This window comes from Oncorhynchus kisutch, linkage group LG21, assembly GCF_002021735.2.
Source record: "Oncorhynchus kisutch isolate 150728-3 linkage group LG21, Okis_V2, whole genome shotgun sequence".
Taxonomy (NCBI): Eukaryota; Metazoa; Chordata; class Actinopteri; order Salmoniformes; family Salmonidae; genus Oncorhynchus; species Oncorhynchus kisutch.
The window spans coordinates 22,939,994-22,963,613 of record NC_034194.2 but is presented as its reverse complement, the minus strand read 5'-3'; the positions used below and the strand labels follow the sequence as shown (position 1 = coordinate 22,963,613).

The following is a 23,620-nucleotide window of genomic DNA, read 5'->3' as shown; positions in this document are numbered from 1 at the left end:
AGGGTAAAATAATTGAAAGCTTATTAGTGATGCTGAGGTCTGAGAAAGTCAGATAGGATTCCTTAGTTGCAATGTTATATAATTTGTCCCATATGCACTGCAGTGTTTTAAATGCCAAAGAATGGGACATGTAGCTGCTCAGTGTAAAGGAAAGAAAAGATGTGTGAAGGAGCGCATGATTACAGTGAATGTGGGAGCAATGTGAAGGTTAAATGCTGAATTGTGGGGGAGAACACTGCAGCATTTGGTGGATGCCAGGTACAGAGAGAGGCTAGAGGTTCAGCGATATAGGATCAGTCATGATGTATCATATGCAGATGCCGTAAAACAGATTGTTAGAAATACAGTGTGGACTGATGGAGCTTACATGGATGTACCTGTAGTAAGTAGACCTACTGTCGGGGCTGGTGCTTCTGGGTGAAATTAGCAATTAATTTGGTTTAGAATTTTATTTTCATGGTAGTACAGAATTGAGAAGATCATGATTGATCATACATTCCATCACTGTAGGTGGCAGCATGCACTTTAAATGTAGGGAGAGAGTCACTGATACTTCCTGTTTCAGTTTTTGCTTGTTAGCAGGAGTCCGGAGGATAGAGTTATGGTCAGATTTGGCAAATACATGGCTTTGTATTTCTGTGTCTGTAATAAGGGTGATTTTGAGTTTTTCTTCGCCTCTAGATCCACAGGTGACATGCTCGTAAAAATGAGGTAAGGAGTTCAGTTTCCCTGCATTAAAATCACTGACCACTAGGAGCGCTGACTATGGATGTGCATTTTCTTGTTTGCTTATGGCCCAACACAGTTCGAGTGCAGTCAGTGCCAGCATCGGTTTGTAGCGTAAAATAGACAGCTACGAAAAATATAGATGAAATCTCTCTTGGTAAATAGTATGGTCTGCAGCTTATCGTGGGATATTCTAACTCAGGCAGCACTAAGAAAACAATTATGAAGATTTTTCATGCAGGTGCAATTACAACTGACATTTTGAGTAATGTTACTCAACTGAAGCTCTATTGAAACACCAAATGTGAATCCCCTATGTGGGCTATCTACATCATCCATCTGTATCCTGGCAGGATCAGGGGCTCAGGCCCCTCTGCGCTCCAAAGCAGCCCGAGAGCTTCAAATTCCTCGCTATCCACATCAATAAGGAATTATCACGGTCCACACATACAGCTTTTGTAAAATGTACTTAGCAAAAAAATAAAAAATAATGTACTCACCCTAATCCTTTTCCTAACTTTAGCCTACTAAATCTACCTACATATTGAACTTATATCCTCTCAGGCCAGAGGCACAATGTATGAATTTATGTTTGGATCAGAATCACTGTTATAATCATTGGCCAGTACTTAGAATTAAGTAAAACCACAAGTCCAAATTCTTATCTCTGTCCATGGCTAATTTAGGAAAGGGCCAATTGTATCTGACCGGAGGACAACACAAGTTGCAACAATTCAATTCTGTCAATGACATTTGGCTTGATGTGATGGGTGTGAAGCCAAATCCAAACTGGCTTCCCTTGACACTTTTCTTTGGTGTGCCAGAACCATTCACAGTTGAGATCACTCAGTTTAGCTCAACACTTGGCTGTTATTGTCAACAACAAAAAATATCAAGGGAGGCCAAATTCTCACTGGATTCCCTTGCATTCAATGCTACGGGTGGCAACAATATCAATCTTTTTGACCAGACAGCATCAGCTAGATGGCCTACAGAGACAGAGGGGCGCTGTTTAACTCGCTCGGATGCTTTCTCCAGTGAGATAGACGCAGACTCTTGCAAATTGAAGGAAAAAAATAGTGTATGTTATTTGTACATTTTGTAGGGAACCACTGGCATCCATCCACTGGCATCCACAACACTGTTTCAAAGTATACAATAGGCCAACATAAAATCTAACAGACATTGTCATCTTCTCATTGGTTTATTGTACAACAACATACTTTGTCTCACTTGAATTAACTTGTTATTTTTAAACCTAATAAACATAGGTAGGTTCCAACATCTAGAGAGAAAAAAATTACACCCAAAAGAAAACAAAGAAAACATTATCCAATCACAATAAACAACTGCACATGATTTCTCACCAATGGTTACTAGTCAAATATTAAAAGGTTACTGGGCTTGTTGTGAAATTCTGCAGATGGAGGTTCTGCAGATGCGTCTGCAGCGGTGGGAGGGTGGTTTTCCTCATATGTGTCGTCCACAGCTTGGAGAATGTGATGAACTGCACTCAGCAGCAGGATGTCAGTGTTGCAGCTCACAGACAACTCACTGGAGTAGTTCTTAACTGGAAGCACATAGGACACTGGCAAACCCACCACCTATGCTGCCTTCTGCATCTGTGGCACAGCAAAACATATGATAGATTGCAAATACAACTTAAAAAATACTGTTCCATCATATTATTGAGTGAATCTAAATGGATTAAAACGTTTTTTTTTTAAACGAATTACTTAAACTACCGTCTCCTGTAGGATGCGGCTGGAGTAGACAAACTTCACATCCTCTTGGACGGCATGACACACCTGGTCCACATGGGTCAACAGAACCACCTGGGGGATGTCTGGAGAGGACGGTGTCATGTGTGTGAGGGAGAGAGTGAGAGAGAGGAATCAGTTATAGCTATGATATGCAGTTAAACATAACATCAACTGATATCAAAATTGCCCTCTGAAGTTTTGGGATGAGCTCACCCAGATCTGCAATCTCAGCTTGAAGTGTCCTCAGTGTCTCTGTAAGGTCTTCACTTGTGTACATGATTTGGACAGGCATTCAGAACGAACACCGCATAATGGATTTGGTCATTTATCGATGGAACAGGTCTGTAACCTGGAGTCTCAGCTTTGATGGGCGCTTCACCTTGAAACTATTGTGTGGGAGAATATTTTTATTGATGAGAAGCAAACAAAACAGATACTGTACATTTAGTATATTTATCGAAGTTGGTTATAACAGCATCAACAATAAAACATTTAAAAAGTAGGCCTTCCAAGTTTACATGTGTCAAATGTGGACAAACCATAGCAAGCAATATAGGCCCATCTTTTCTGATATTTATCCTCAGTAAGACTAAGGGTTTTTAAAATCTTGATTGTATTGTTACATTTAGATAGGTAATACCATACATCATGTCTCTCGGGGGCATATCCCTTGATAACAGCCAGTGCGTCTGTGAGAGTCAGGCCAGTCCTCTCGCCGTTCCCCAGAGCCAACACATCACAAAGGGTCAGAGCTGTGGGCTTCCCCCCTCTCTCTGGGTAGATAAGGAGAGCGGACAGTGTTTTGAGAGCACGTTTTTTTAGACAAACTCCGACGACTGCTAAAGAGACAGACATACCTAACACACATTTCCTCATTCCTCCCAACCACAGGGCGAGTCCTCACACTCATGAACACATTGATATGGAAGTCCAGATGTTCCCAAACATCAAGCATGTCTCTGGCTGCTACAAATTATACTCATTGGGTTTCTATCTCAGTCAAGGCACTATCTACAGTATCTTAAAGATGCTAGTGAGTCTACACCACTTGCAGTCTTCCCATTTTTCTGCCTTAAAATGTCATATTAAAAATGTTATAAAGGAAATACTGTAACTTGGAAAGTATACTAACTACATATACAAAGTTTCCATACTATGCGTTGTGCATGTAATATGAAAAATGATGAAAGTGTTTTTGTTAAGAGAGGGATGTAATTTTGACAAGCTATAAGATCATTGTTTTCCATAATATTTACATACTGAGTAGTTACCGCCCGGAGTGAGGTCAGGGAGCGTGCCAGCTTGCCAGAACCGCCCCTTTTGAGCAAACTATATAAATGATGGGTTAAGAAAAAACACATCAGAACAGAAAAACGTGCAGCTGTCCTCTTCCAAAGTGAATTGAAGTAGGACTATCCTATTACTCAGCTCAAACCATCGATACGCACACATGACACCGTCCTCTCCAGACATCCCCCAGGTGGTTCTGTTGACCCATGTGGACCAGGTGTGTCATGCCGTCCAAGAGGATGTGAAGTTTGTCTACTCCAGCCGGATCCTACAGGAGAAGGTAGGCCTACTTCAAAAGTTGAAGATTAGGTGTAGCATAATGTGTTGTAAAACCATTATATCTGCAATCCATCTTCGATCTTATGTTTTGCTGTGCCACAGATGCAGAAGGCAGCAGAGGTTGTGGGTTTGCCAGTGTCCTATGTGCTTCCAGTGAAGAACTATTCCAGTGAGTTGTCTGTGAGCTGCAACACTGACATCCTGCTGCTGAGTGCAGTTCATCACATTCTCCAAGCTGTGGACGACACATTTGAGGATTACTGCCCTTCAACCCCTGCAGATGCCAGTCCAGAGACGGTTTAATGTTTGATAAGTAACTGGGTAGAAAGGTGTTGTGCTGCAAAGCATGTGTCATTAGCAGTGTTGGGAGTAGTTACTTGAAAAAGTAATATTACATGAATGTACTTGTTATATTACTTTGTGTTGCTTTTATGAAAATAAATCTCAAAAATAAAACTTTCTGAGCCTCAGAGGGAGGGAGGTAAGCCACGCACACTCTACAAAAGATAAGTTAATCTAATTCTTTTTTTTTCTCCTTCAACCCAATCAGGAACATCTTTGTCACAACTATTTCCTAAGTGGTGTAGTCTGATCTATTCACTGATGTATTTATGTTTGCATTGAAGATTTATACCAAAGTATAGGTAGCCTCTCACACAAGACAACCTTTTTATGCACTGTGAGATGCACAGGAGGTTGTTGGCACCTTAATTGGGGAGGACGGGCTTGTGGTAATGGCTGGAGCGGAGTAAGTGCAATGGCATCAAATACATCAAACACATGGTTCCATGCATTTCATGCCATTTCATTCGTTCGGTTCCAGCCATTATAAGGAAGAGTCCTCCCCTCCGCAGCCTCCACTGGTGAGATGTAGGCTAAGCATTGTTGTTTTCATCCATTTTAAAATCAAGAAAATATCGCCCTACTTTTCTGTAAATTCAACCATCTAAATCAATCATTCCATGTGTCCTCCTTTGGCTTGATATAAAACTAATTGTACAAATTGATAATCCACAAACTGCAGCTATATTCCAGCGCACTGATCATAAAATTGAAAGTCTGTCTAAACAATGCGCAATGGTAATTTATAGTCTATATGCATAGGTAATAGACATACATACAGAACTACGAGCAGACCATGCTATTTGCTGAATCATTTCATGAAGATGGATCATTTGGAACAGGGAGATCATTTTAAGAGAGTCGGAATTGGAATTGACTATTTATGTCATCCAATGAAATGGATGTTGTTGCACAACAAGATGTTTGTAATGTCTATGTATGTCTTTAAATGGTACTGTGAGCTTTCTCATGGATTTAAATGGGGTTCATAGGTTGGTTATTTTTCAAGATACTGTCTTTCACCATTGTTATTTTTTTCTGCTCTGTTTCAAATGTCATTAACTCAGTTTTTGTTGAAACCTCCTAATGCCTCTTAGGTTATTTTAAACAACTCGCCATTGGAGTACAGTCAACATAATAGTCATTGCAATATAAAAATGTAGAACAAACTATTGTTTTGTACTTAACAGCTAGCCATCAACATGCTTCTGATCATTGGAAATATGAAAAAGTAAAGAAATATGTATTTCAATAAAATGTCTACTTGTTCCAAAGATATTCCTAGGTTTTACACACAAGAGTAAAACATACTGAGTGTTTTATTATTTCCACTTCATAAACTGAAGACAGTTTTATTTTAAATGGACCACCGTTCTGAGTCGACCCCAGTCCTGGGGATAAGCCTGGACTCCTCTTAAGTCGTGGGATCCCAGCCACTATCTCTGATTCGATGCCACACTCGTCCTTTCCCTGCAGGATCTTGAAGAAACCTTCAAAAGAGAACACAGTTCAGTAAGAGCAAGTGGGTTGACAAGTTTTTTTTACAGGACATACAATGTTTCCTTGTAGGCTGCGTAGTAACACAGTTGTTGGTACTATAAATGGAGCAATACCATTTAACAGTATGACCCTTCAATAAGTGGCCACTTTGACATTTAGGTTTCCAATGATGGACCACAGTGGTGTGTACTATTAGCCCTTAACAGTGGTGTGTACTATTAGCCCTTAACAGTGGTGTGTACCATTAGCCCTTAACAGTGGTGTGTACTATTAGCCCTTAACAGTGGTGTGTACTATTAGCCCTTAACAGTGGTGTGTACTATTAGCCCTTAACAGTGGTGATTTTAGCATGTAAATCTTGGTGGGGCAAAAAATAAACAAGTGGAATACATGCCAGCAAAGCCACAACACTAAACAATACATTCCTTGCACTATAAAGGTGACAAACGGTGCCCACAAACTGTTAGGACAGCTTTTTGTGGGCCCTAACTTATTACCACTGCTACACCTGGCTATCAGCGGAGCCTTGTCTGGCAGCGAAACAGTTAATTCAGTCTCATTTACTGCTTTATAACAAAACATAGCTGATATGGATGACTTGATTAAACAAATGTGGTTTCTAATGACAATTGAGATGTACTAACTACGACATAAAGGGACGACAAGTGGATAAGAGGCAATCCGTAATATAGATTAAGACAATGAATGACCTAGGACGGACGTAACGTTAGTCAATATAACCATTTGTTTAGCACTTTTGAAATGTACAGCGACAGAATTCAGAACATGGGCCAATCTTATAGTGTTCTCCCTGTACACCAAGTTAGAACCGTAGGATAAATAAATGGGGCATCTAATCAGACAATGAAAGCTCTTACAATATTTGATGATTACATTTCTCTAAAGCAGGTTATAGGCTAATTGACCAAATCTCACTGGCGATACTAACCTTTGGCCCTGACCACATTTAAGTCCACCCTTATAATCAGTGAAATAAATACGTTTAGTTTCCCAGGTGAACAAGTGGGATGCACTGATGAGCGCTACATCCCGAGGGGTTTGTGCTGATTGTACGGAGATTGTGACAGCCGGTTAAATGGCGTCCCTTGACAAGGCAAGAACAAGATGTATGTAAGGAGAAGTACGGAGAGTTATACCTGGAAAATGGAGGAGGAATGGGGGGGAAAAGAGAGGCAGAGGAGGTCTAAGAGAGAGAGGGAGGAACAGGTTGAGCTTGAGTCTGTTAAAAATGGAGGGAAAAGGGGAGATTGTTAAAGAAAAATGTAAGAAGAGTGAGTTGAAGACAGGAAGAGAAATGGAAGTGAATGAGGGAAACGTATTGGAAGTGTAGGTGTGGTGAAGTTCTCGGAGCCCGAGGCTTGCACCGAGGGTCAGGATAAAGATGAATCTGTGACAGTAGGAGTGAAGTTTTGGGAAAAAGTGGGCCCTTGCATTTTGGCTGATCCATTTGATGTTTCAGGGTGAGTGAAAACAGAGTTGGGTGCTGTGGAATCAGTGAGGGGAACCAGAAGTGGTCTTGTGATAATTGTTTGTGTTTCTGCTGGTCAGAGGGAGCAGGCGCTCCATGTTAAACAAATGGGGTAAGAGATGTGAAGGGCACCATTGAAAGGAGTGATTGCTGGGGTAGAGGTAAATGTGAAAGCTGACAAACTGAAGGAGAAGATTCCCGGTGTTTGATGCTCGTCGTTTGGTGTGACGCAGGCAGGGTGGCGTGAGTGGAGAAACAGAAGAGTCATTGTCTGTTCTTATGAGTTTTGATGTTGAGTCTTTGCCCAACAAATTGATGTTAGGATATATAAGTTATCCTGTACAAGCTTTTATTACATGTGTCAAGCTTATGGGCGTGTGGCACCAGTGTGTAGGAGGGAAGTTCCTAGATGTGAGAAGTGTGCAGAAGGGCATGAGACAAAGGAATGTGTAGCATTGGGGAAAGTAGTGGTATTTGTTAATTGTAGGGGTGCCCATGGGGCTGGGAATCCGAAATGTCCCGTGCAAGAAAGGCAGGTTTAGGTTTTCAGAGTTAGAGTAGTGCAGAAGTTGTCATGTGCTGAGGCAGTGAAGAAAATAGAGTAAGATGGGTCAAGGGGGGGGGGGGGTTCCTGAGAAGAGTGGTGTGAATAGAAGATCTGTGCCAGTACAGAGGGATAGGGCAACAAGTGATATATGTTTAAGCAAGATTTTATTTATAGAAATTCTTATCAACGGTACTGTAGGGACGAATCTTAAGTCGCAGAAAATACAGGTTGTGGGGGCAGCTGCAGAGAGGTATTTGTGTGTGTGAGACTACATCAGAAGAGTTACAACGTGTGTTAAGTGGTTGTGTCCCATCCTTTCAGGCTGTTGGCCTGAAGTAGGACTAAATATATTTAAATATTGGAGTATGGTATTTATGTAGATTTTTTTTGTGTGTGAGTATGGTATATTTGTTGTATTTTTTAAAATATTTTTTTAATGCAAAGAATAAGTATACTCCAGTCTAGTAGGTGGCGGTAATGCAACATTTATTGGATGCCAACTGCCGTTAAACCTCATCAAAGAAGAAGAAGTTTCGTTTCATAGTCAGTGCTGTGGGACATACATTTTCCACAACTACCTTGCGCTCCAGTCTACTTTGAGCCATAAAGGCAACATTTGTGAAGCCAGAATACAAATTAAACGATGAAAAAGCCTGGAAGGAGGAGAGATGACTAGAAACGATTCGGTTGGTCGTTTTATGTGTGGATTAATTGTCGGAGTAGAGGTCCTTGTGCATTTCATGTAAAATAACAACCTAATGTTTATATCTCAGGACAAATTTGCAGGCAACAATAAGCTAGCTAAATAGGACAAATTAGCTAGCAAGTGCAAGCTAACTAGCTAAATTGCCATACATATTTAATGATTTTCGACCTGTGCCCAAATTAATGTAATTGGTTCAGAGTTTGTTTTGATATTTTAACCTGCGTGTGGTGATCGCGTTTGGGGAAGGGGGACAAAATAAATATATGCACGATGGCGCACGCGCGCAGCCGGTTTGAGTTCCGTGTTCAGATTGAGCGTCGGGGATCTTAAAAACCACCCCCTACTGAAGATGCCATCCTCCAATTACCCATATGTGTAATGTAATGGAACTAAGTCATGATCAAGGGCTAGGTACATCGGTGATCACTGTTATTTTGTTTTCAGCCAACACTACTTCAATCCCCCTACCCTACTGTTTTTAATTTAATGAGTTTATAAAGGGAATTTTGAAGGTAACCGATGGCTTAATTATAGCCAGTAACTACTGTACCATACATGGACTAAGATGTAGCCTACTGTTCACTGTCCTAAGATGCTGGGAGTGTGCTGCTTACCGGCCCTTGGAGGATCCTGGCGTGGACTGAGAAGTAGGCTATGCATATCATTATTTCTAATATTTTAGAGAACAAGGTTGATATGGTCATTTATACAGTCAACTTATTAGCAAGGTCACATTTTCAATGACCAAATATTTACCCCACCAAAATCAAGAAATTGGTTGTAGCCTTCCTGCTATAACAAGGTAAACGCATCTGATGACTAAATAATATTTCATGATATTTATCACTTCTCTCAAACTCATATCACTAGGGGCAGGGATGCTCTGAAGGAGAATCTGGTCTCCTTCAAACCAGCCTGCCAGTCTCTGAAGTGGGTCAGGGTTCTGTTGCTGGGTCAGGAAAATCCAACATTATTAGCTCTATCAGATCTGTGATGTATTGGCAAACTGTTCTGCTGCCCAATATTGGCATTTCTGCCGAGTGCTTTACCAAGAGGGTAGGCCTATTAGTATATCTGTCATCCAAGTCCCATTTCTTCATCTAGTTTTGTTATCATGTTATGACGACCTATTTTCCACCTAATGACAGCTTGAGTAGCCTACAAACCATTTCAAGCTTTTATTGATAAGGAAAATCTACCTTTTATACAAGACCAATCCATTTATATTGTAGATGTTGTGATCTACTGTACATCTGATTTGACCCTTCCTGCTCCCCTTCATGCAGCTCAAATGCTATGACATCCGGTCAGAGAAAGGGGAGAAGCCCACAGCTCTGACCCTGTGGGATGTGTTGGCTCTGGGGGACGGTGAGACGACTGGCCTGACCCTCCCGTTGATGACGCACTGGCTGTCATCAACGGGCACGCCCCCGATCGACACAAGGTATACATACATGCATGCATACATACAGTGGGGCAAAAAAGTATTTAGTCAGTCACCAATTGTGCAAGTTCTCCCACTTAAAAAGATGAGAGGCCTGTAATTTTCATCATAGGTACACTTCAACTATGACAGACAAAATGAGGGAAAAAATCCAGAAAATCACATTGTAGGATTTTTAATGAATTTATTTGCAAATTATGGTGGATAATAAGTATTTGGTCACCTACAAACAAGCAAGATTTCTGGCTCTCACAGACCTGTAACTTCTTCTTTAAGAGGCTCCTCTGTCCTCCACTCGTTACCTGTATTAATGGCACCTGTTTGAACTTGTTATCAGTATAAAAGACACCTGTCCACAACATCAAACAGTCACACTCCAAACTCAACTATGGCCAAGACCAAAGAGCTGTCAAAGGACACCAGAAACAAAATTGTAGACCTGCACCAGGCTGGGAAGACTGAATCTGCAATAGGTAAGCAGCTTGGTTTGAAGAAATCAACTGTGGGAGCAATTATTAGGAAATGGAAGACATACAAGACCACTGATAATCTCCCTCGATCTGGGGCTCCACGCGAGATCTCACCCCGTGGGGTCAAAATGATCACAAGAACGGTGAGCAAAAATCCCAGAACCACACGGGGGGACCTAGTGAATGACCTGCAGAGAGCTGGGACCAAAGTAACAAAGCCTACCATCAGTAACACACTACGCCACCAGGGACTCAAATCCTGCAGTGCCAGACGTGTCCCCCTGCTTAAGCCAGTACATGTCCACGCCCATCTGAAGTTTGCTAGAGAGCATTTGGATGATCCAGAAGAAGATTGGGAGAATGTCATATGGTCAGATGAAACCAAAATATAACTTTTTGGTAAAAACTCAACTCGTCATGTTTGGAGGACAAAGAATGCTGAGTTGCATCCAAAGAACACCATACCTACTGTGAAGCATGGGGGTGGAAACATCATGCATTTGGGGCTGTTTTTCTGCAAAGGGACCAGGACAACTGATCCGTGTAAAGGAAAGAATGAATGGGGCCATGTATCGTGAGATTTTGAGTGAAAACCTCCTTCCATCAGCAAGGGCATTGAAGATGAAACGTGGCTGGGTCTTTCAGCATGACAATGATCCCAAACACACCGCCCGGGCAAAGAAGGAGTGGCTTCGTAAGAAACATTAAGGTCCTGGAGTGGCCTAGCAAGTCTCCAGATCTCAACCCCATAAAAAATCTTTGGAGGGAGTTGAAAGTCCGTGTTGCCCAGCAACAGCCCCAAAACATCACTGCTCTAGAGGAGCTCTGCATGGAGGAATGGGCCAAAATACCAGCAACAGTGTGAAAACCTTGTGAAGACTTACAGAAAATGTTTGACCTCTATCATTGCCAACAAAGGGTATATAACAAAGTATTGAGAAACTTTTGTTATTGACCAATACTTATTTTCCACCATAATTTGCAAATTAATTAATAAAAAATCCTACAATGTGATTTTCTGGAGAGAAAAAAAATCTTCTCTTTTTGTCTGTCATAGTTGAGGTGTATCTATGATGAAAATGACTGGCCTCTCTCATATTTTTAAGTGGGAGAACTTGCACAATTGGTGGCTGACTAAATACTTTTTTGCCCCACTGTATATGGTCCAATACAGATGTTATATTCACACTCCAGACATCGTTATCTTGGAAATGTGTATTTTCATTCATTTTTGTTGATCCGTCTGCCTTATGTGCAAGTGATCATAGCAATAGAATGAATAGAACAGGCTTGGAACCTCTGACCCTGGCAATTGAATGTGGATAGGATTTGAGGAACTAATTTGTATTTCCTGTGTTAATAACATGAACAACATATTAAATTGTTGTGTATTCTACACTTTTTGTGAATGCTTATCAATGAAGAAATACCCAAGTTGAATGTTGCACCAGTCAATATGGAGAAAGTAGAGAAAATGACGACTAAAGCAGAATTCAACAACATAAGCAGTTTATGAGGAGCTTTTAAATATTACGATCGTAAAAGGCCGGTTTCATATACACACATTAAGCCTAGTGAAAAGCATGGTAAATATAGAATCTCCATTGAACTAGCCTTTAGTACAGGACTAGGCTTAAACTGAGTCTGGGAAACCAACCCGAAGAGCATAGAATGAATCTACAATTTAAAACGGATCCGTAATGAAACCCAGACTTCCATACTGAGGATTATGCAGGACACCCTCGCTTTGAATTAGGAGGCAGGGTGGTGGATAGGCCATCGAGAGCACCCTCTGAACACGGCCTTAAAATATTCATCTAAAGCCGCGGTATCCCCGCCACTATCTCGGATTCAATGCCACACTCATCCTTTCCCCGCAGGATCTTGAAGAACCCTTCAAAGAGAACCAATACAGATGAGTCATACATTAGGCCGAAGGTATCATATCACACCATTATACTGCATGTCACATCAACAGTATTACACATGAAGATATTGAAATGTCCATCTATACAAAGCAAAATAAGAGTATCGAGTCAGTGACAGTGGTATGCAATGGTGTCTGCTGTTAGCCACCCTCACCATTGTCACCCCAGTCTGTGTTCCAGGAGTTGGCAACCAGCCAGTAGGGGGTGTTATTCTCCTTTCCCCAGCCCAGGATCTTGATGGCATGACCCCCCAGCATCTGTCCAGTCACATGCTGGTACACACCTGGCAACATAGAACAGAGATAAAGTGACCCCTTGAGTCTACAACCTGTCAGAACATGTCAGATCTGTGAGTGCATGCATAGTCTATGGAGTGTTTGTGGGTGGTTGTGTGTTTGTCTGTGCTTGCGCCTCTGTGTGGATGTGTGTGTGTGTGTGTGAGAGGGAGAGGAAAAATAAATAAGTCTCACCGGTCTTGTAAAGGAGGAAGTCCTCATAGACAGAGAAGGCTGCCTCCACTGGGCCATTCTTATAGAGCTCAGTCATGATCTGCTGTTCCTTCGGGGGAACACTGTACGTCTGCTTTCCTACAGGGGACGACAGTGGTCAACAAACTGAGGTACACAGTTGAGAAGTGGTGTAAAGTACTTAAGTAAAAAATACTACTACTACTGAAGTCGTTTTTTGCGGGTATATATGCATTACTATTTATATTTTTGGCAACTTTTACTTTACTACATTCCTAAAGAAAAGAATGTACTTTTTACTCTACATTTTCCCTGACACCGAAAAGTACTTGTTACATTTTGAATGCTTATCAGGACATGAAAATGGTCCAATTCACACACTTATTAAGATAACATCCTTGGTCATGCCTCTGATCTGGCAGACTCACTAAGCACAAATGCTTCATTTGTAAATAATATCTGAGTGTTGAACTGTGCCCCAGGTTATCAGTATTTTAGTTTTTTTAAGATAATAAAATGCTGCCATCTGATTTGCTTAATATAAGGAACCTTTATACTTTTCTTTTTGATACTTAAATATATTTGTGGCAATTACATTTTCTTTTGATATTGAAGTATATTTAAGACGGAATACTTTAAAACGCGATAATGTGACACCAGATTTAGCTTGGAAGTCATTTAGATACACTCGTACAACATTGTTTAAGTCTGAGGTTATATTCAACATTAGTACACAGTGAGGTCTCTTACCGAAGCGTTTGTCCTTCTTGTAGGAGGGGGTGTATCCAGCGTTGCACTCGGACACACACTTAGGCGTGTCACCCTCACCTGTGCAGGGGGGGCGTGTTCCGTTCACGTGATGCTCACACGGAGCGATGCTGTAAGGTCTACAGCCTGTATGAGACACACAGTCACTAAGGATGTCATTTTATCCTCTAGAAAGCCAACCATATAGTCCACTGCTGACATTTCTATTACATCCATATTGTAGGTTTCACAATGCCAGTGCCAGAGCCATCCATAACTCACCTATATTGGACCCGTAGAGCCCCCCTGTAACCAGCCCAGACTCAGCCCAGTAGTCCCAGGCAGCTGATGGGAAGCCCCCCATACACCTACACACACACCCCTCAGTCATGCCATGTGAGCTTGCTTACAATGTCATGGTGTCATGAGCTATCACATACACTGCTATTGGCTGTAATATACACTGTGTGTACAAACATTAAGAACACCTACTCTTTCCATGACAGACTGAACAGGTGAAAGTTATGATCCCTTATTGATGGCATCTGGCCAACTTGACACAACTTTGGGAAGCATTGCCGTCAACATGGGCCAGCATCTCGGTGGAATGCTTGCGACACCTTGTAGAGTACATGCCCCAACGAATTGAGGCTGAGGGCAAAAGGAGAGGCTGCAACTAAATATTAGGAAGTTTTCCTTAATGTTTTGTACACTCAGTATATAATGGGAATAAGCTAAACCTGCTATACTTAAAGCCAAACACACACTCACCCCATGCCACAGGCATCACAGCATGACAACAGGTCCTCAGCTGAGATCTCGACGGAGACCTTGCCATTGCTATGGATACAATACCTGTCGGAGATGGCCTCAGCTGCCCCAAAGGCCTGGGGGTTGGAAATGCATGGGAGAGAAGGTTTAGGAGGCACAGCTATTCAGTCATAGCTACTAAGATTTCAGATGAGTTATTCTCCTCTATCGCCATCTCCTATCGCATTAACACAGTGATTAGGCCCCTTTTAAAGGCTACTATCTCCTCCTTACTCCTATTTTTCCCTAATATTTTCCTCCATTCCTCTCTCCATCCATCCACCGTCTTACCCAGCAGGAGCCACAGGATCCCTGGTCTCTGATCTCTTTGATGGTGGGACAGTTGGGCCACTGCAGCCGTGCATCAAAGCTGTCTGGCAGACTCATGTCCTCATCAGACTGCACCCTGTGGAGGGAGAAGAGGAACAAGCTTGGGCTTTGATAACTTACGTTGCCTGCATGTGTAGGGTGGCATTAATATGAGAGCAGTATGAATTGGGTCCATTTTTGTCAATCCATGCAGACAAACACACACACTCACAGCTCTGGCAGCCTGGGTCCCTTCAGCAGGGTTCCACACAAACTCTTCACATAACTGATGTCAACATTGTGGAAGTTCTGGCCAGCCTGGGGAGATGTAAAAAAAAGGAAAGAGTCAAGAGAAAGGAAAGAGTCAAGAGGGAGATAGAGGAGTGAGAGAATATGGAGAGATGAAGATCGGTGGAAAGATTTCAAAGATAACATTTGCATAGACTGGGTTTATTTATTATATTTGAATGAGTTAGATAATAATCTATCTATAATTATAAAATGATCTAATCTGCTATAACAGGAAGACCTGGTAGGACTTACCGTCCATGTGGTGTCTGCGTTGTTGATGTACTGAACCATCTCAGGAGACAGTAGAGGGAGGCGGGGCTTAGCCCAGCTAACAGACAGGGCCGAGAGAAGACACAGGAGGGCCAGACGACACATCCTGGAGGTGGACAGGAGACAACATGACTTAACTTTTGTATTTCAAACCGTGAGGTAGGCTACTCTTTGTCTACTGAGTGTAAGAATAGAGTTTGAGGTTGCAGCTCAGCACCTGTCACAATGCAGCTTCCTCCCAGTAGACCACTAGAGCTGCAGAGGTGGAAGTGAGAATGAAAATGTACCTTGAGTTCTATGGTTACTTATTAACGAGAGCTTTAAATAAGTGGCCTTACTGCAGGCTATTTAAGAAATAAGGGCCGAAGAGGGCAGGGCTGGACAACCGCATATGGGGCCCTATTTTTATTTTGGGGGGGGGGGGGAAACTGTATTACTGTATTTCAACACATTTTGCCATAGTGCACTGAGAAAAATGCTGTTTTTTAGCTCATCTCATGCTTTTGTTCACCCATGAGGGTGAGAGAAAATGTTGCAGTTATATAGCAAATGTTCTGCAATTCTATACATTTGCTATCAAAAGCGACTAGTTACAGCCCATAGTGTCACGTATACTCCCTCTCCGGCCTCAGGCTGCTGATTATCCAGCACACCTGTCACCATCGTCTTGCTCACCTGCGCCTCATGACAACTCACCTGGACTCCATCCCCTCCTTGATTATCTTCCCTATATCTGTCCCTCCCCTTGGTTCTTTCCTCAGGTGTTATTGACTCTGTTTTCATGTCAGTGCGTTGTTTGTGTTGATTGTTTATTTTATTAAAACACTCCCTGAACTTGCGTCCCGATTCTCAGCGCACATCATTACACTTAGCCTTGATATATTGGCCATATACCACAAACCCCTGAGGTGCCTTATTGCTATTATACACTGGTTACCAACGGCAATAGAACAGTAAACAAGTTGCTTTCCTTCATACCCGTGATATATTGTCTGATATATACACATGGCTTAAATGCTGTTTCATTCAATCAGCATCCAGGACCCAAACCCCAAAATTGCTGGTTCAACTATACACAGTATTTATTAGTAATTATACACTTGTCAGATACTACAATATAAACTGTCATTCCTCTGACGTAAAATGAACACTCTTTAACACATTAACGTTTCGCTATTGCAAATACTAGAGTTGATAATAGCACAATCAATTCAAAAACCCTCCCTCTTCTTACAGTGACAGGCTCTGGCAAATAAACTATGGCTCGTTATTTCATACCATTACAAGTCTACCTCACAAATACTGGCATCTAGAGAGAAATACCCAGTTAAAATAACAAACCAGAAGAAATCCTTATATCTACCTGTATGGTTTGTGTGGTAGAAGATCCTCAGACAGTTAATCAGTCAGTCTGTCAGTTCTTCTCTTATTCTGAATCTCTATAGACTCTCCTGTTTTAAAGGAACCTGGATTACTGTCACATGACCAGTCCAGTCTTTTGCCCTAGCATAAATATCACATGATTGTGGCGAAGGCTATTTCCGAGGGCACTGATAACAAGTGCCCTGAAAGTTATTGTAAAATGTTTTCCTTGGATTGATACCATTTATGAAAGTCAAAGTTAAATGAGGATCAGGTGCCCTTATGTCTGCAACAATGTTAGAAAACTAAGGAAAAAAGCATTCCCTTTCTTCCATTCAGTTTGAGTTATGAAATGTTTGAAATAGAATGTACAGTCTTACATAAATGAAAATCACTGTTTTTGCAGTCTTTTCCTAGCATGACTTGAGCTCGTCTTAAATGAGTGTACAATTTTACTGTCTGTAAACTATAAAACTATCATCCATTGTCTTGTCAGCAAAGTCAATGTCCATAAAAACAGGGTTCATTTACAAAGGACCAACATTGACCTTTGTGACACTGATGAGGCAGAACAGAAAACATTCAGAAACACTTCATTTGGAGTCTTATTATTTGTTCAATTATGTACAAATGAAAACCTCACATTATATGGAAATAGTCATGTCTTCTTTAGTTGTGAACAAGGATATACCACACTACTGCAGCCTTCCTACTCACCAAAGCTCTGTGTTAAGGACACTTAGCAGCCTGCTACTATGTGTTCTGCTGCAGTCCCGCTTCCACCAGTCTCTGTATCAAAAATCTAATCAAATGTTATTTGTCTAATGAGCCAAATACAACAGGTGTAGACCTTACAGTGAAATGCTCTCTTACAAGCCCTTAACCAGCAATGCAGTTCTAAGAAAAACAAGTGTTAGAAAGTATTTCCTAAAATAAAGTCAAGAGATTCTTCAAAGTGGCCACCCTTTTCCTTGATGACAGCTTTGCACACTTGGCATTCTCTCAAATCAAATCAAACAACTACCTTATACACACAAATGTAAAGGGATGAATAAGAATATGTACATATAAATATATGGATGAGCAATGGCGTGCGGCATAGGCAAGATGCAGTAGATGTTGTAGAATACAGGGTTAATTTATATGGGATGAATAATGTATGATAATGTAAACATTAAAGTGGCGTTATTTGAAGTGACTTGTAATGCCTTTATTAAGTCAATTTATTTAAATGGCCAGAGATTTGAGTGTGGATGTTGGCAGCAGCCTCTCTATGTTAGTGATAGCTGTTTAACAGTCTGATGGCCTTGAGATAGAAGCTGTTTTTCAGTCTCTCGGTCCCAGCTTTGATGCACCTGTACTGACCTCACCTTCTGGATGATAGCGGGGTGAACAGGCAGTGGTTTGGGTGGTTGTTGTCCTTGATGATCTTTTTGGCCTTCCTGTGACATTGGGTGCTGTAGGTGTCCTGGAGGGCAGGTAGTATGCCCCCGGTGATGCGTTGGGCAGACCGCACTACCCTCTGGAGAGCATTGCGGTGAGGGCGGTGCAATTGCTTTACCAGGCGGTGATACAGCCCGACAGGATGCTCTCGATTGTGCATCTGTAAAAGTTTGTCAGTGTTTGAGATGCCAAATTTCAAGCCAAATTTCTTCACCCTCCTGAGGTTGAAGAGGCGCTGTTGCGCATTCTTCACCACGCTGTCTGTGTGGGTGGACAATTTCAGTTTGTCCGTGATGTGTACCGCAATGAACTTAAAACTTTCCACGTTCTCCACTACTGTCCCGTTGATGTGGATGGTGGGTGCTCCCTCTGCTGTTTCCTGAAGTCCACGATCATCTCCTTTGCTAGGTTGACTTTGAGTGAGAGGTTATTTTCCTGACACCACTCTCCGAGTGCCCTCACCTCCTCCCTATAGGCTGTCTCGTCGTTGTTGATACTACCACTGTAGTATCGTCTGCAAACTTGATGATTGAGGTGGAAGCGTGTATGGGCACGCAGTCATGGGTGAACCGGGAGTACAGGAGAGGGCTGAGAACGCACCCTTGTGGGGCCCCAGTGTTGAGGATCAGCGGGGTGGAGATGTTGTTTCCTACCTTCATAACCTGGGGGTGGCCCGTCAGAAAGTCCAGGACCCAATCCAGTTGCACAGGGCGAGGTCGAGACCCAGGGTCTCGAGCTTAATGACGAGTTTGGAGGGTACTATGGTGTTAAATGCTGAGCTGTAGTCAATGAACAGCATTCTTACATAGGTATTCCTCTTGTCCATATGGGATAGGGCAGTGTGCAGTGTGATGGCGATTACATCGTCAGTGGACCTACAGTGGACATATTCTCTCAACCAGCTTTATGAGGTAGTCACCTGGAATGCATTTCAATTAATAGGTGTGCCTTGTTAATTTGTGGAATTTCTTTCCTTCTTAATGCGTTTGAGCCAGTCAGTTGTGTTGTGACAAGGTAGGGGTGGTATACAGAAGATAGCCCTATTTGGTAAAAGACCAAGTCCATATTAAGGCAAGAACAGCTCAAATAAGCAAAGAGAAATGACAGTCCATCATTACTTTAAGATATGAAGGTCAATCAAACCAAAACATTTCAAGAACTTTGAACGTTTCTTCAAGTGCAATCGCAAAAACCATCACGTGCAATGATGAAACTGGCTCTCATGAGGACCGCCACAGGAATGGAAGACCCAGAGTTACCTCTGCTGCAGAGTATAAGTTCATTAGAGGTAACTGCACCCCAGATTGCAGCCCAAATAAATGCTTCACGGAGTTCAAGTAACAGACACATCTCAACATCAACTGTTCAGAGGAGACTGTGGGAATCAGGCCTTCATGATTGAATTGCTGCAAAGAAACCACTACTAAAGGACACCAATAATAGTAAGAGACTTGCTTGGGCCAAGAAACATGAGCAATGGACATTAGAATGGTGGAAATCTGTCCTTTGGTCTGATGAGACCAAATTTGAGATTTTTGGTTTCAACCGCCGTGTCTTTGTGACACGCAGAGTAGATAAACGAATGATCTCCACGTGTGTGGTTTCCACCGTGAAGCATGGAGGAGGAGAAGGTATGATTGTGTGCGGGTGCTCTGCTGGTGACACTGTCTGTGATTTTATTGAGAATTCAAGGCACACTTAACCAGCATGGCTACCACGGCAGTCTTCAGCGATACGACATCACATTTGGTTTACGCTTAGTCCCACTATCATTTGTTTTTCAACAGGACAATGACCCAACACACCTCCAGGCTGTGTATGGGCTATTTGACCAAGAAGAAGAGTGATGGAGTGCTGCATCAGATGACCTGGCCTCCACAATCACCCGACCTCAACCCAATTGAGATGGTTTGGGATGAGTTAGGCTGCAGAGTGAAGGAAAAGCAGTCAACAAGTGCTCAGCATCAGGGATGCAAACTGGTGAGGGCCCAAAAAGTTGACACTTTAAATTGCACCAAAACATGCAAAAAAATCCCTGTTAGGGGGGAAATGGAGGTTTTAACAATTAAACAACAAAGAATATAATCTACATGCTCAGTCTGTGTGTAAAATAAAAAGTTGTTATTGTGAACCTAACTCACAGCTAAAAAATGTAAAGAAAGCAATCCAATGTTATCAAGTTGCCTTGACTTTACAGCGAATTACACTACAAGTCTTGAAAAAAAAACAATACACTAATATTGAAGTTAGCCATGACCGCCTTTATAATAGAACGCGTGTGACCACACACACACATCTAAATATTGCACTTGGGAAAAAAACATCTTAAAGTAGAAATAGAATGAAACATAAAGGCATTATATTTTTTCTCTATTATAGTGGCCTCTATAGTAGACATCGATCAAGTGCACAAGGCTACAAGTGTGCAAAAATAATGTTCACTGAGTAAAAAAATGTAATGATCCCCCCTCACAGTGTTACTGCCAAGTTCAACAAAAGCCATGTTTTTGGCCTACACAACATTATTACAGTGTACACTTTCTGCCTGTGGACATCTGTTCTACAATGTGCCAGCAGAGAAAGATACCCTTTGTTGGCATAATTGATCTCCTTCAGGCAGATGGTACACCTGGCATACCCCTTTTTTATCTGCTGTATTGAAAAAGTGAGAAAGAGGGAAGTGTGTGGTGTTCCTTTCACCTCTATAGTGGCATCCAGCTTAAGCCAGGCCCAGCTCCAGCTACACTTCATCACTGAATCCACTTGTTTAACAAGCAACGCCTCATTTTCACTTCATTCTCTCTTTCTGAAAATGAACCACAAACTGTAGAGGTTAAACATTAGTTCACAGATAGTAGTTAGTTTGCTAGCTAGTTAACTAGTCAACATTTCACACAGATTGCCAGGGTCCAGTAAGCAACTAACGTGTTATAACGGCAAGGAGTCGTATACCAGTTAACACTACGGCAAATAGGTTAGGTTACTAATGTTAGCTCATCTGATGTTGTAATGTTAGCTCATTTTCACACTATAAACTAAATTATTTGATCAGTTAAGATGGCTAATGTTGATCAACATTTCTCTGGCTAGCTAACGGAGAATTTGATCCAGCTAGCAAGATAACGTTACTTAACTCTAACAATACTTGTTCCACCACACTTTCTCCCTCACCTCAAACTATCCAAATGGCAGTTGTTTTTCGCGTTGATGCTGTAACTAGCAAATTGGTTGTCTCTTCTCTCTTCAGTAGCGTGCTGCAATCTGTTGTTATGTGAGTGGTTGGCTGAGCTTTAGATACAGCCAGTATTGCTCCAAATGCGCATCACTCGTTCGCTTACAGCCAGTAGTGTGATTCGATGCCAAGCCCCCACGCCCAAATTTTTCTCATTAGATCTACACGAATCACTTGGGACATTTATTTTCGATTCAAAACGACGAATTTCGCCGAAAGGTGACTAGTTTGCATCCCTGCTGCATATGTGGGAACTCCTTCAAGACTGTTGAAAAGTATTCCAGGTGAAGCTGGTTGAGAGAATGCCAAGAGTGTGTAAAACTGTCATCAGGGCAAAGGGTGGCTACTTTGAGGAATCTCAAATATAAAATATATGTAAGATTTGTTTCACACTTTTTTGGTTACTACATGATTCCATATGATATGTGTTATTTCATAGCCATTTGATTAGCTGTTCAGGAGTCTTATGGCTAGGGGGTAAGCCTTTTGGACCTAGACTTGGCACACCGGTACCTCTTGCCATGTGGTAGCAGAGAGAACAGTCTATGACTAGGGTGGCTGGATTCTTTGGCAATTTTTAGGGCCTTCCTCTGACTACAACTGGTGTAGAGGTCTTGGATGGCAGGAAGTTTGGGCCGTACGTACTACCCTCTGTAGTGCCTTTCGTTCGGAGGCCGAGCAGTTACCATACCAGGCGGTGATGCAACCATGCTCTCGATGGTGCAGCTGTAGAACTTTTTGAGGATCTGAGGACCCATGCCAAATCTTTTCAGTCTCCCGAGGGGGAAAAAGGCGTTGTCGTGCCCTCTTCACGGCTGTCTTGGTGTGTTTGGACCATGATAGTTCGTTGGTGATGTGGAGTACAGGAGGGGACTGAGCCCTTAGCCCTGAGGGGCCCCCGTGTTGAGGATCAGTGTGGCAGATGTGTTGTTACCTACCTTTACCACCTGGGGGTGGCCCGTCAGGAAGTCCAGGATCCAGTTGCAGAGGGAGGTGTTTACTCCCAGGGTCCTTAGCTTAGTGATGAGCTATGAGGGCACTATGGTGTTCGAACGCTGAGCTGTAGTTAATGAATAGCATTCTCACGTAGGTGTTCCTTTTGTTCAGGTGGGAAAGGGCAGTGTGAAGTGCAATAGAGATTGTGCATCTGTTGGGCCGGTATGCAAATTGGAGTGGGTCTAGGGTTCCTGGGATAATGGTGTTGATGTGAGCCATGACCAGCCTTTCAAAGCACTTCATGGCTACTGAAGTGAGTGCTACCTGTCAGTAGTCATTTAGGCAGGTTACCTTAGTGTTCTTGCACATAACGCCTATGGTGGTCTGCTTGAAACATGTTGGTATTACAGAGGTTGAAAATGTCAGTGAAGACACTTGCTTGTTGGTCAGCGCATGCTCGGAGTACACGTCCTGTGAATCCGTCTGGCCTTGCGGCCTTGTGAATGTTGACCTGTTTAAAGGTCTTACTCACATGGGCTACGGAGAGTGTGATCACACAGTCGTCTGAAACAGCTGGTGCTCTCATGCATGCTTCAGTGTTGCTTTCCTCGAAGCGCTCATAGAAGTCACTTAGCTCGTCTGGTTGGCTCGTGTCACTGTATCATCTTACACTGGGCATGTCTCAAAAGACAAATGTGGCTTCCGCTCCTTGTCCCCTTTACTTTGTCCACAATGAGAAAGACACAGACATATAGATGAAAGCTAAGCTAGGCTTCTGTCATATTGTTTAGTATTTGCTATTACGTCTTTTCAGATCAGTGCAGTTGAGGTAGAGAATACGAGGGGAGGAGGCAACTTTAGACTGTTGAGATGTGCCTAGTTTACTATGGTTGAATGTGACAACAGTGTCAATATGTAGCTATACTGTACATAAACACAGTACAGCCATCTTAGTTCTTGCTATGGAGATAGACATACACTTATAAAACACATCAAACAGAACCATTGTGTTGTCATTACAATTGCTATTGACTCTGACATGAGATTAAAAAATAACATTACAAACCAAGCCAAAAGAAACAACAGACTACATATGTATGTTTGTTAATCTCAATGTCCTGTATGTGTGTGCAAGCTGTGTGCTTTAAATTTGTGTGATGTGTCTAAGACTTTACTCAATCCTGTTCACATTTCAAATTAAAGTTTCATTTGATAATTGCAATCCATTATAGCTCTATTGGTATTCTCACTTTCAAAACATGTTGAAAA

At 42.1% G+C, this 23,620-nt stretch overlaps 1 protein-coding gene across 1 annotated transcript; it reads right to left on the bottom strand.

Moving 5' to 3' along the window:
* Window positions 1-12,048: 12,048 nt before the first annotated feature.
* ctsbb (cathepsin Bb) lies at window positions 12,049-16,872 on the bottom strand. Its single transcript, XM_020455179.2, has 10 exons — window positions 16,742-16,872; window positions 15,361-15,484; window positions 15,050-15,135; window positions 14,800-14,914; window positions 14,470-14,585; window positions 13,981-14,066; window positions 13,702-13,845; window positions 12,955-13,071; window positions 12,639-12,767; window positions 12,049-12,450 (listed from the first exon to the last, which is right to left on the bottom strand). The coding sequence occupies exons 2-10, from the start codon at window positions 15,481-15,483 to the stop codon at window positions 12,374-12,376; spliced, it is 993 nt and encodes a 330-aa protein (XP_020310768.1). The 5' UTR covers window position 15,484; window positions 16,742-16,872; the 3' UTR covers window positions 12,049-12,373.
* Window positions 16,873-23,620: the final 6,748 nt, after the last annotated feature.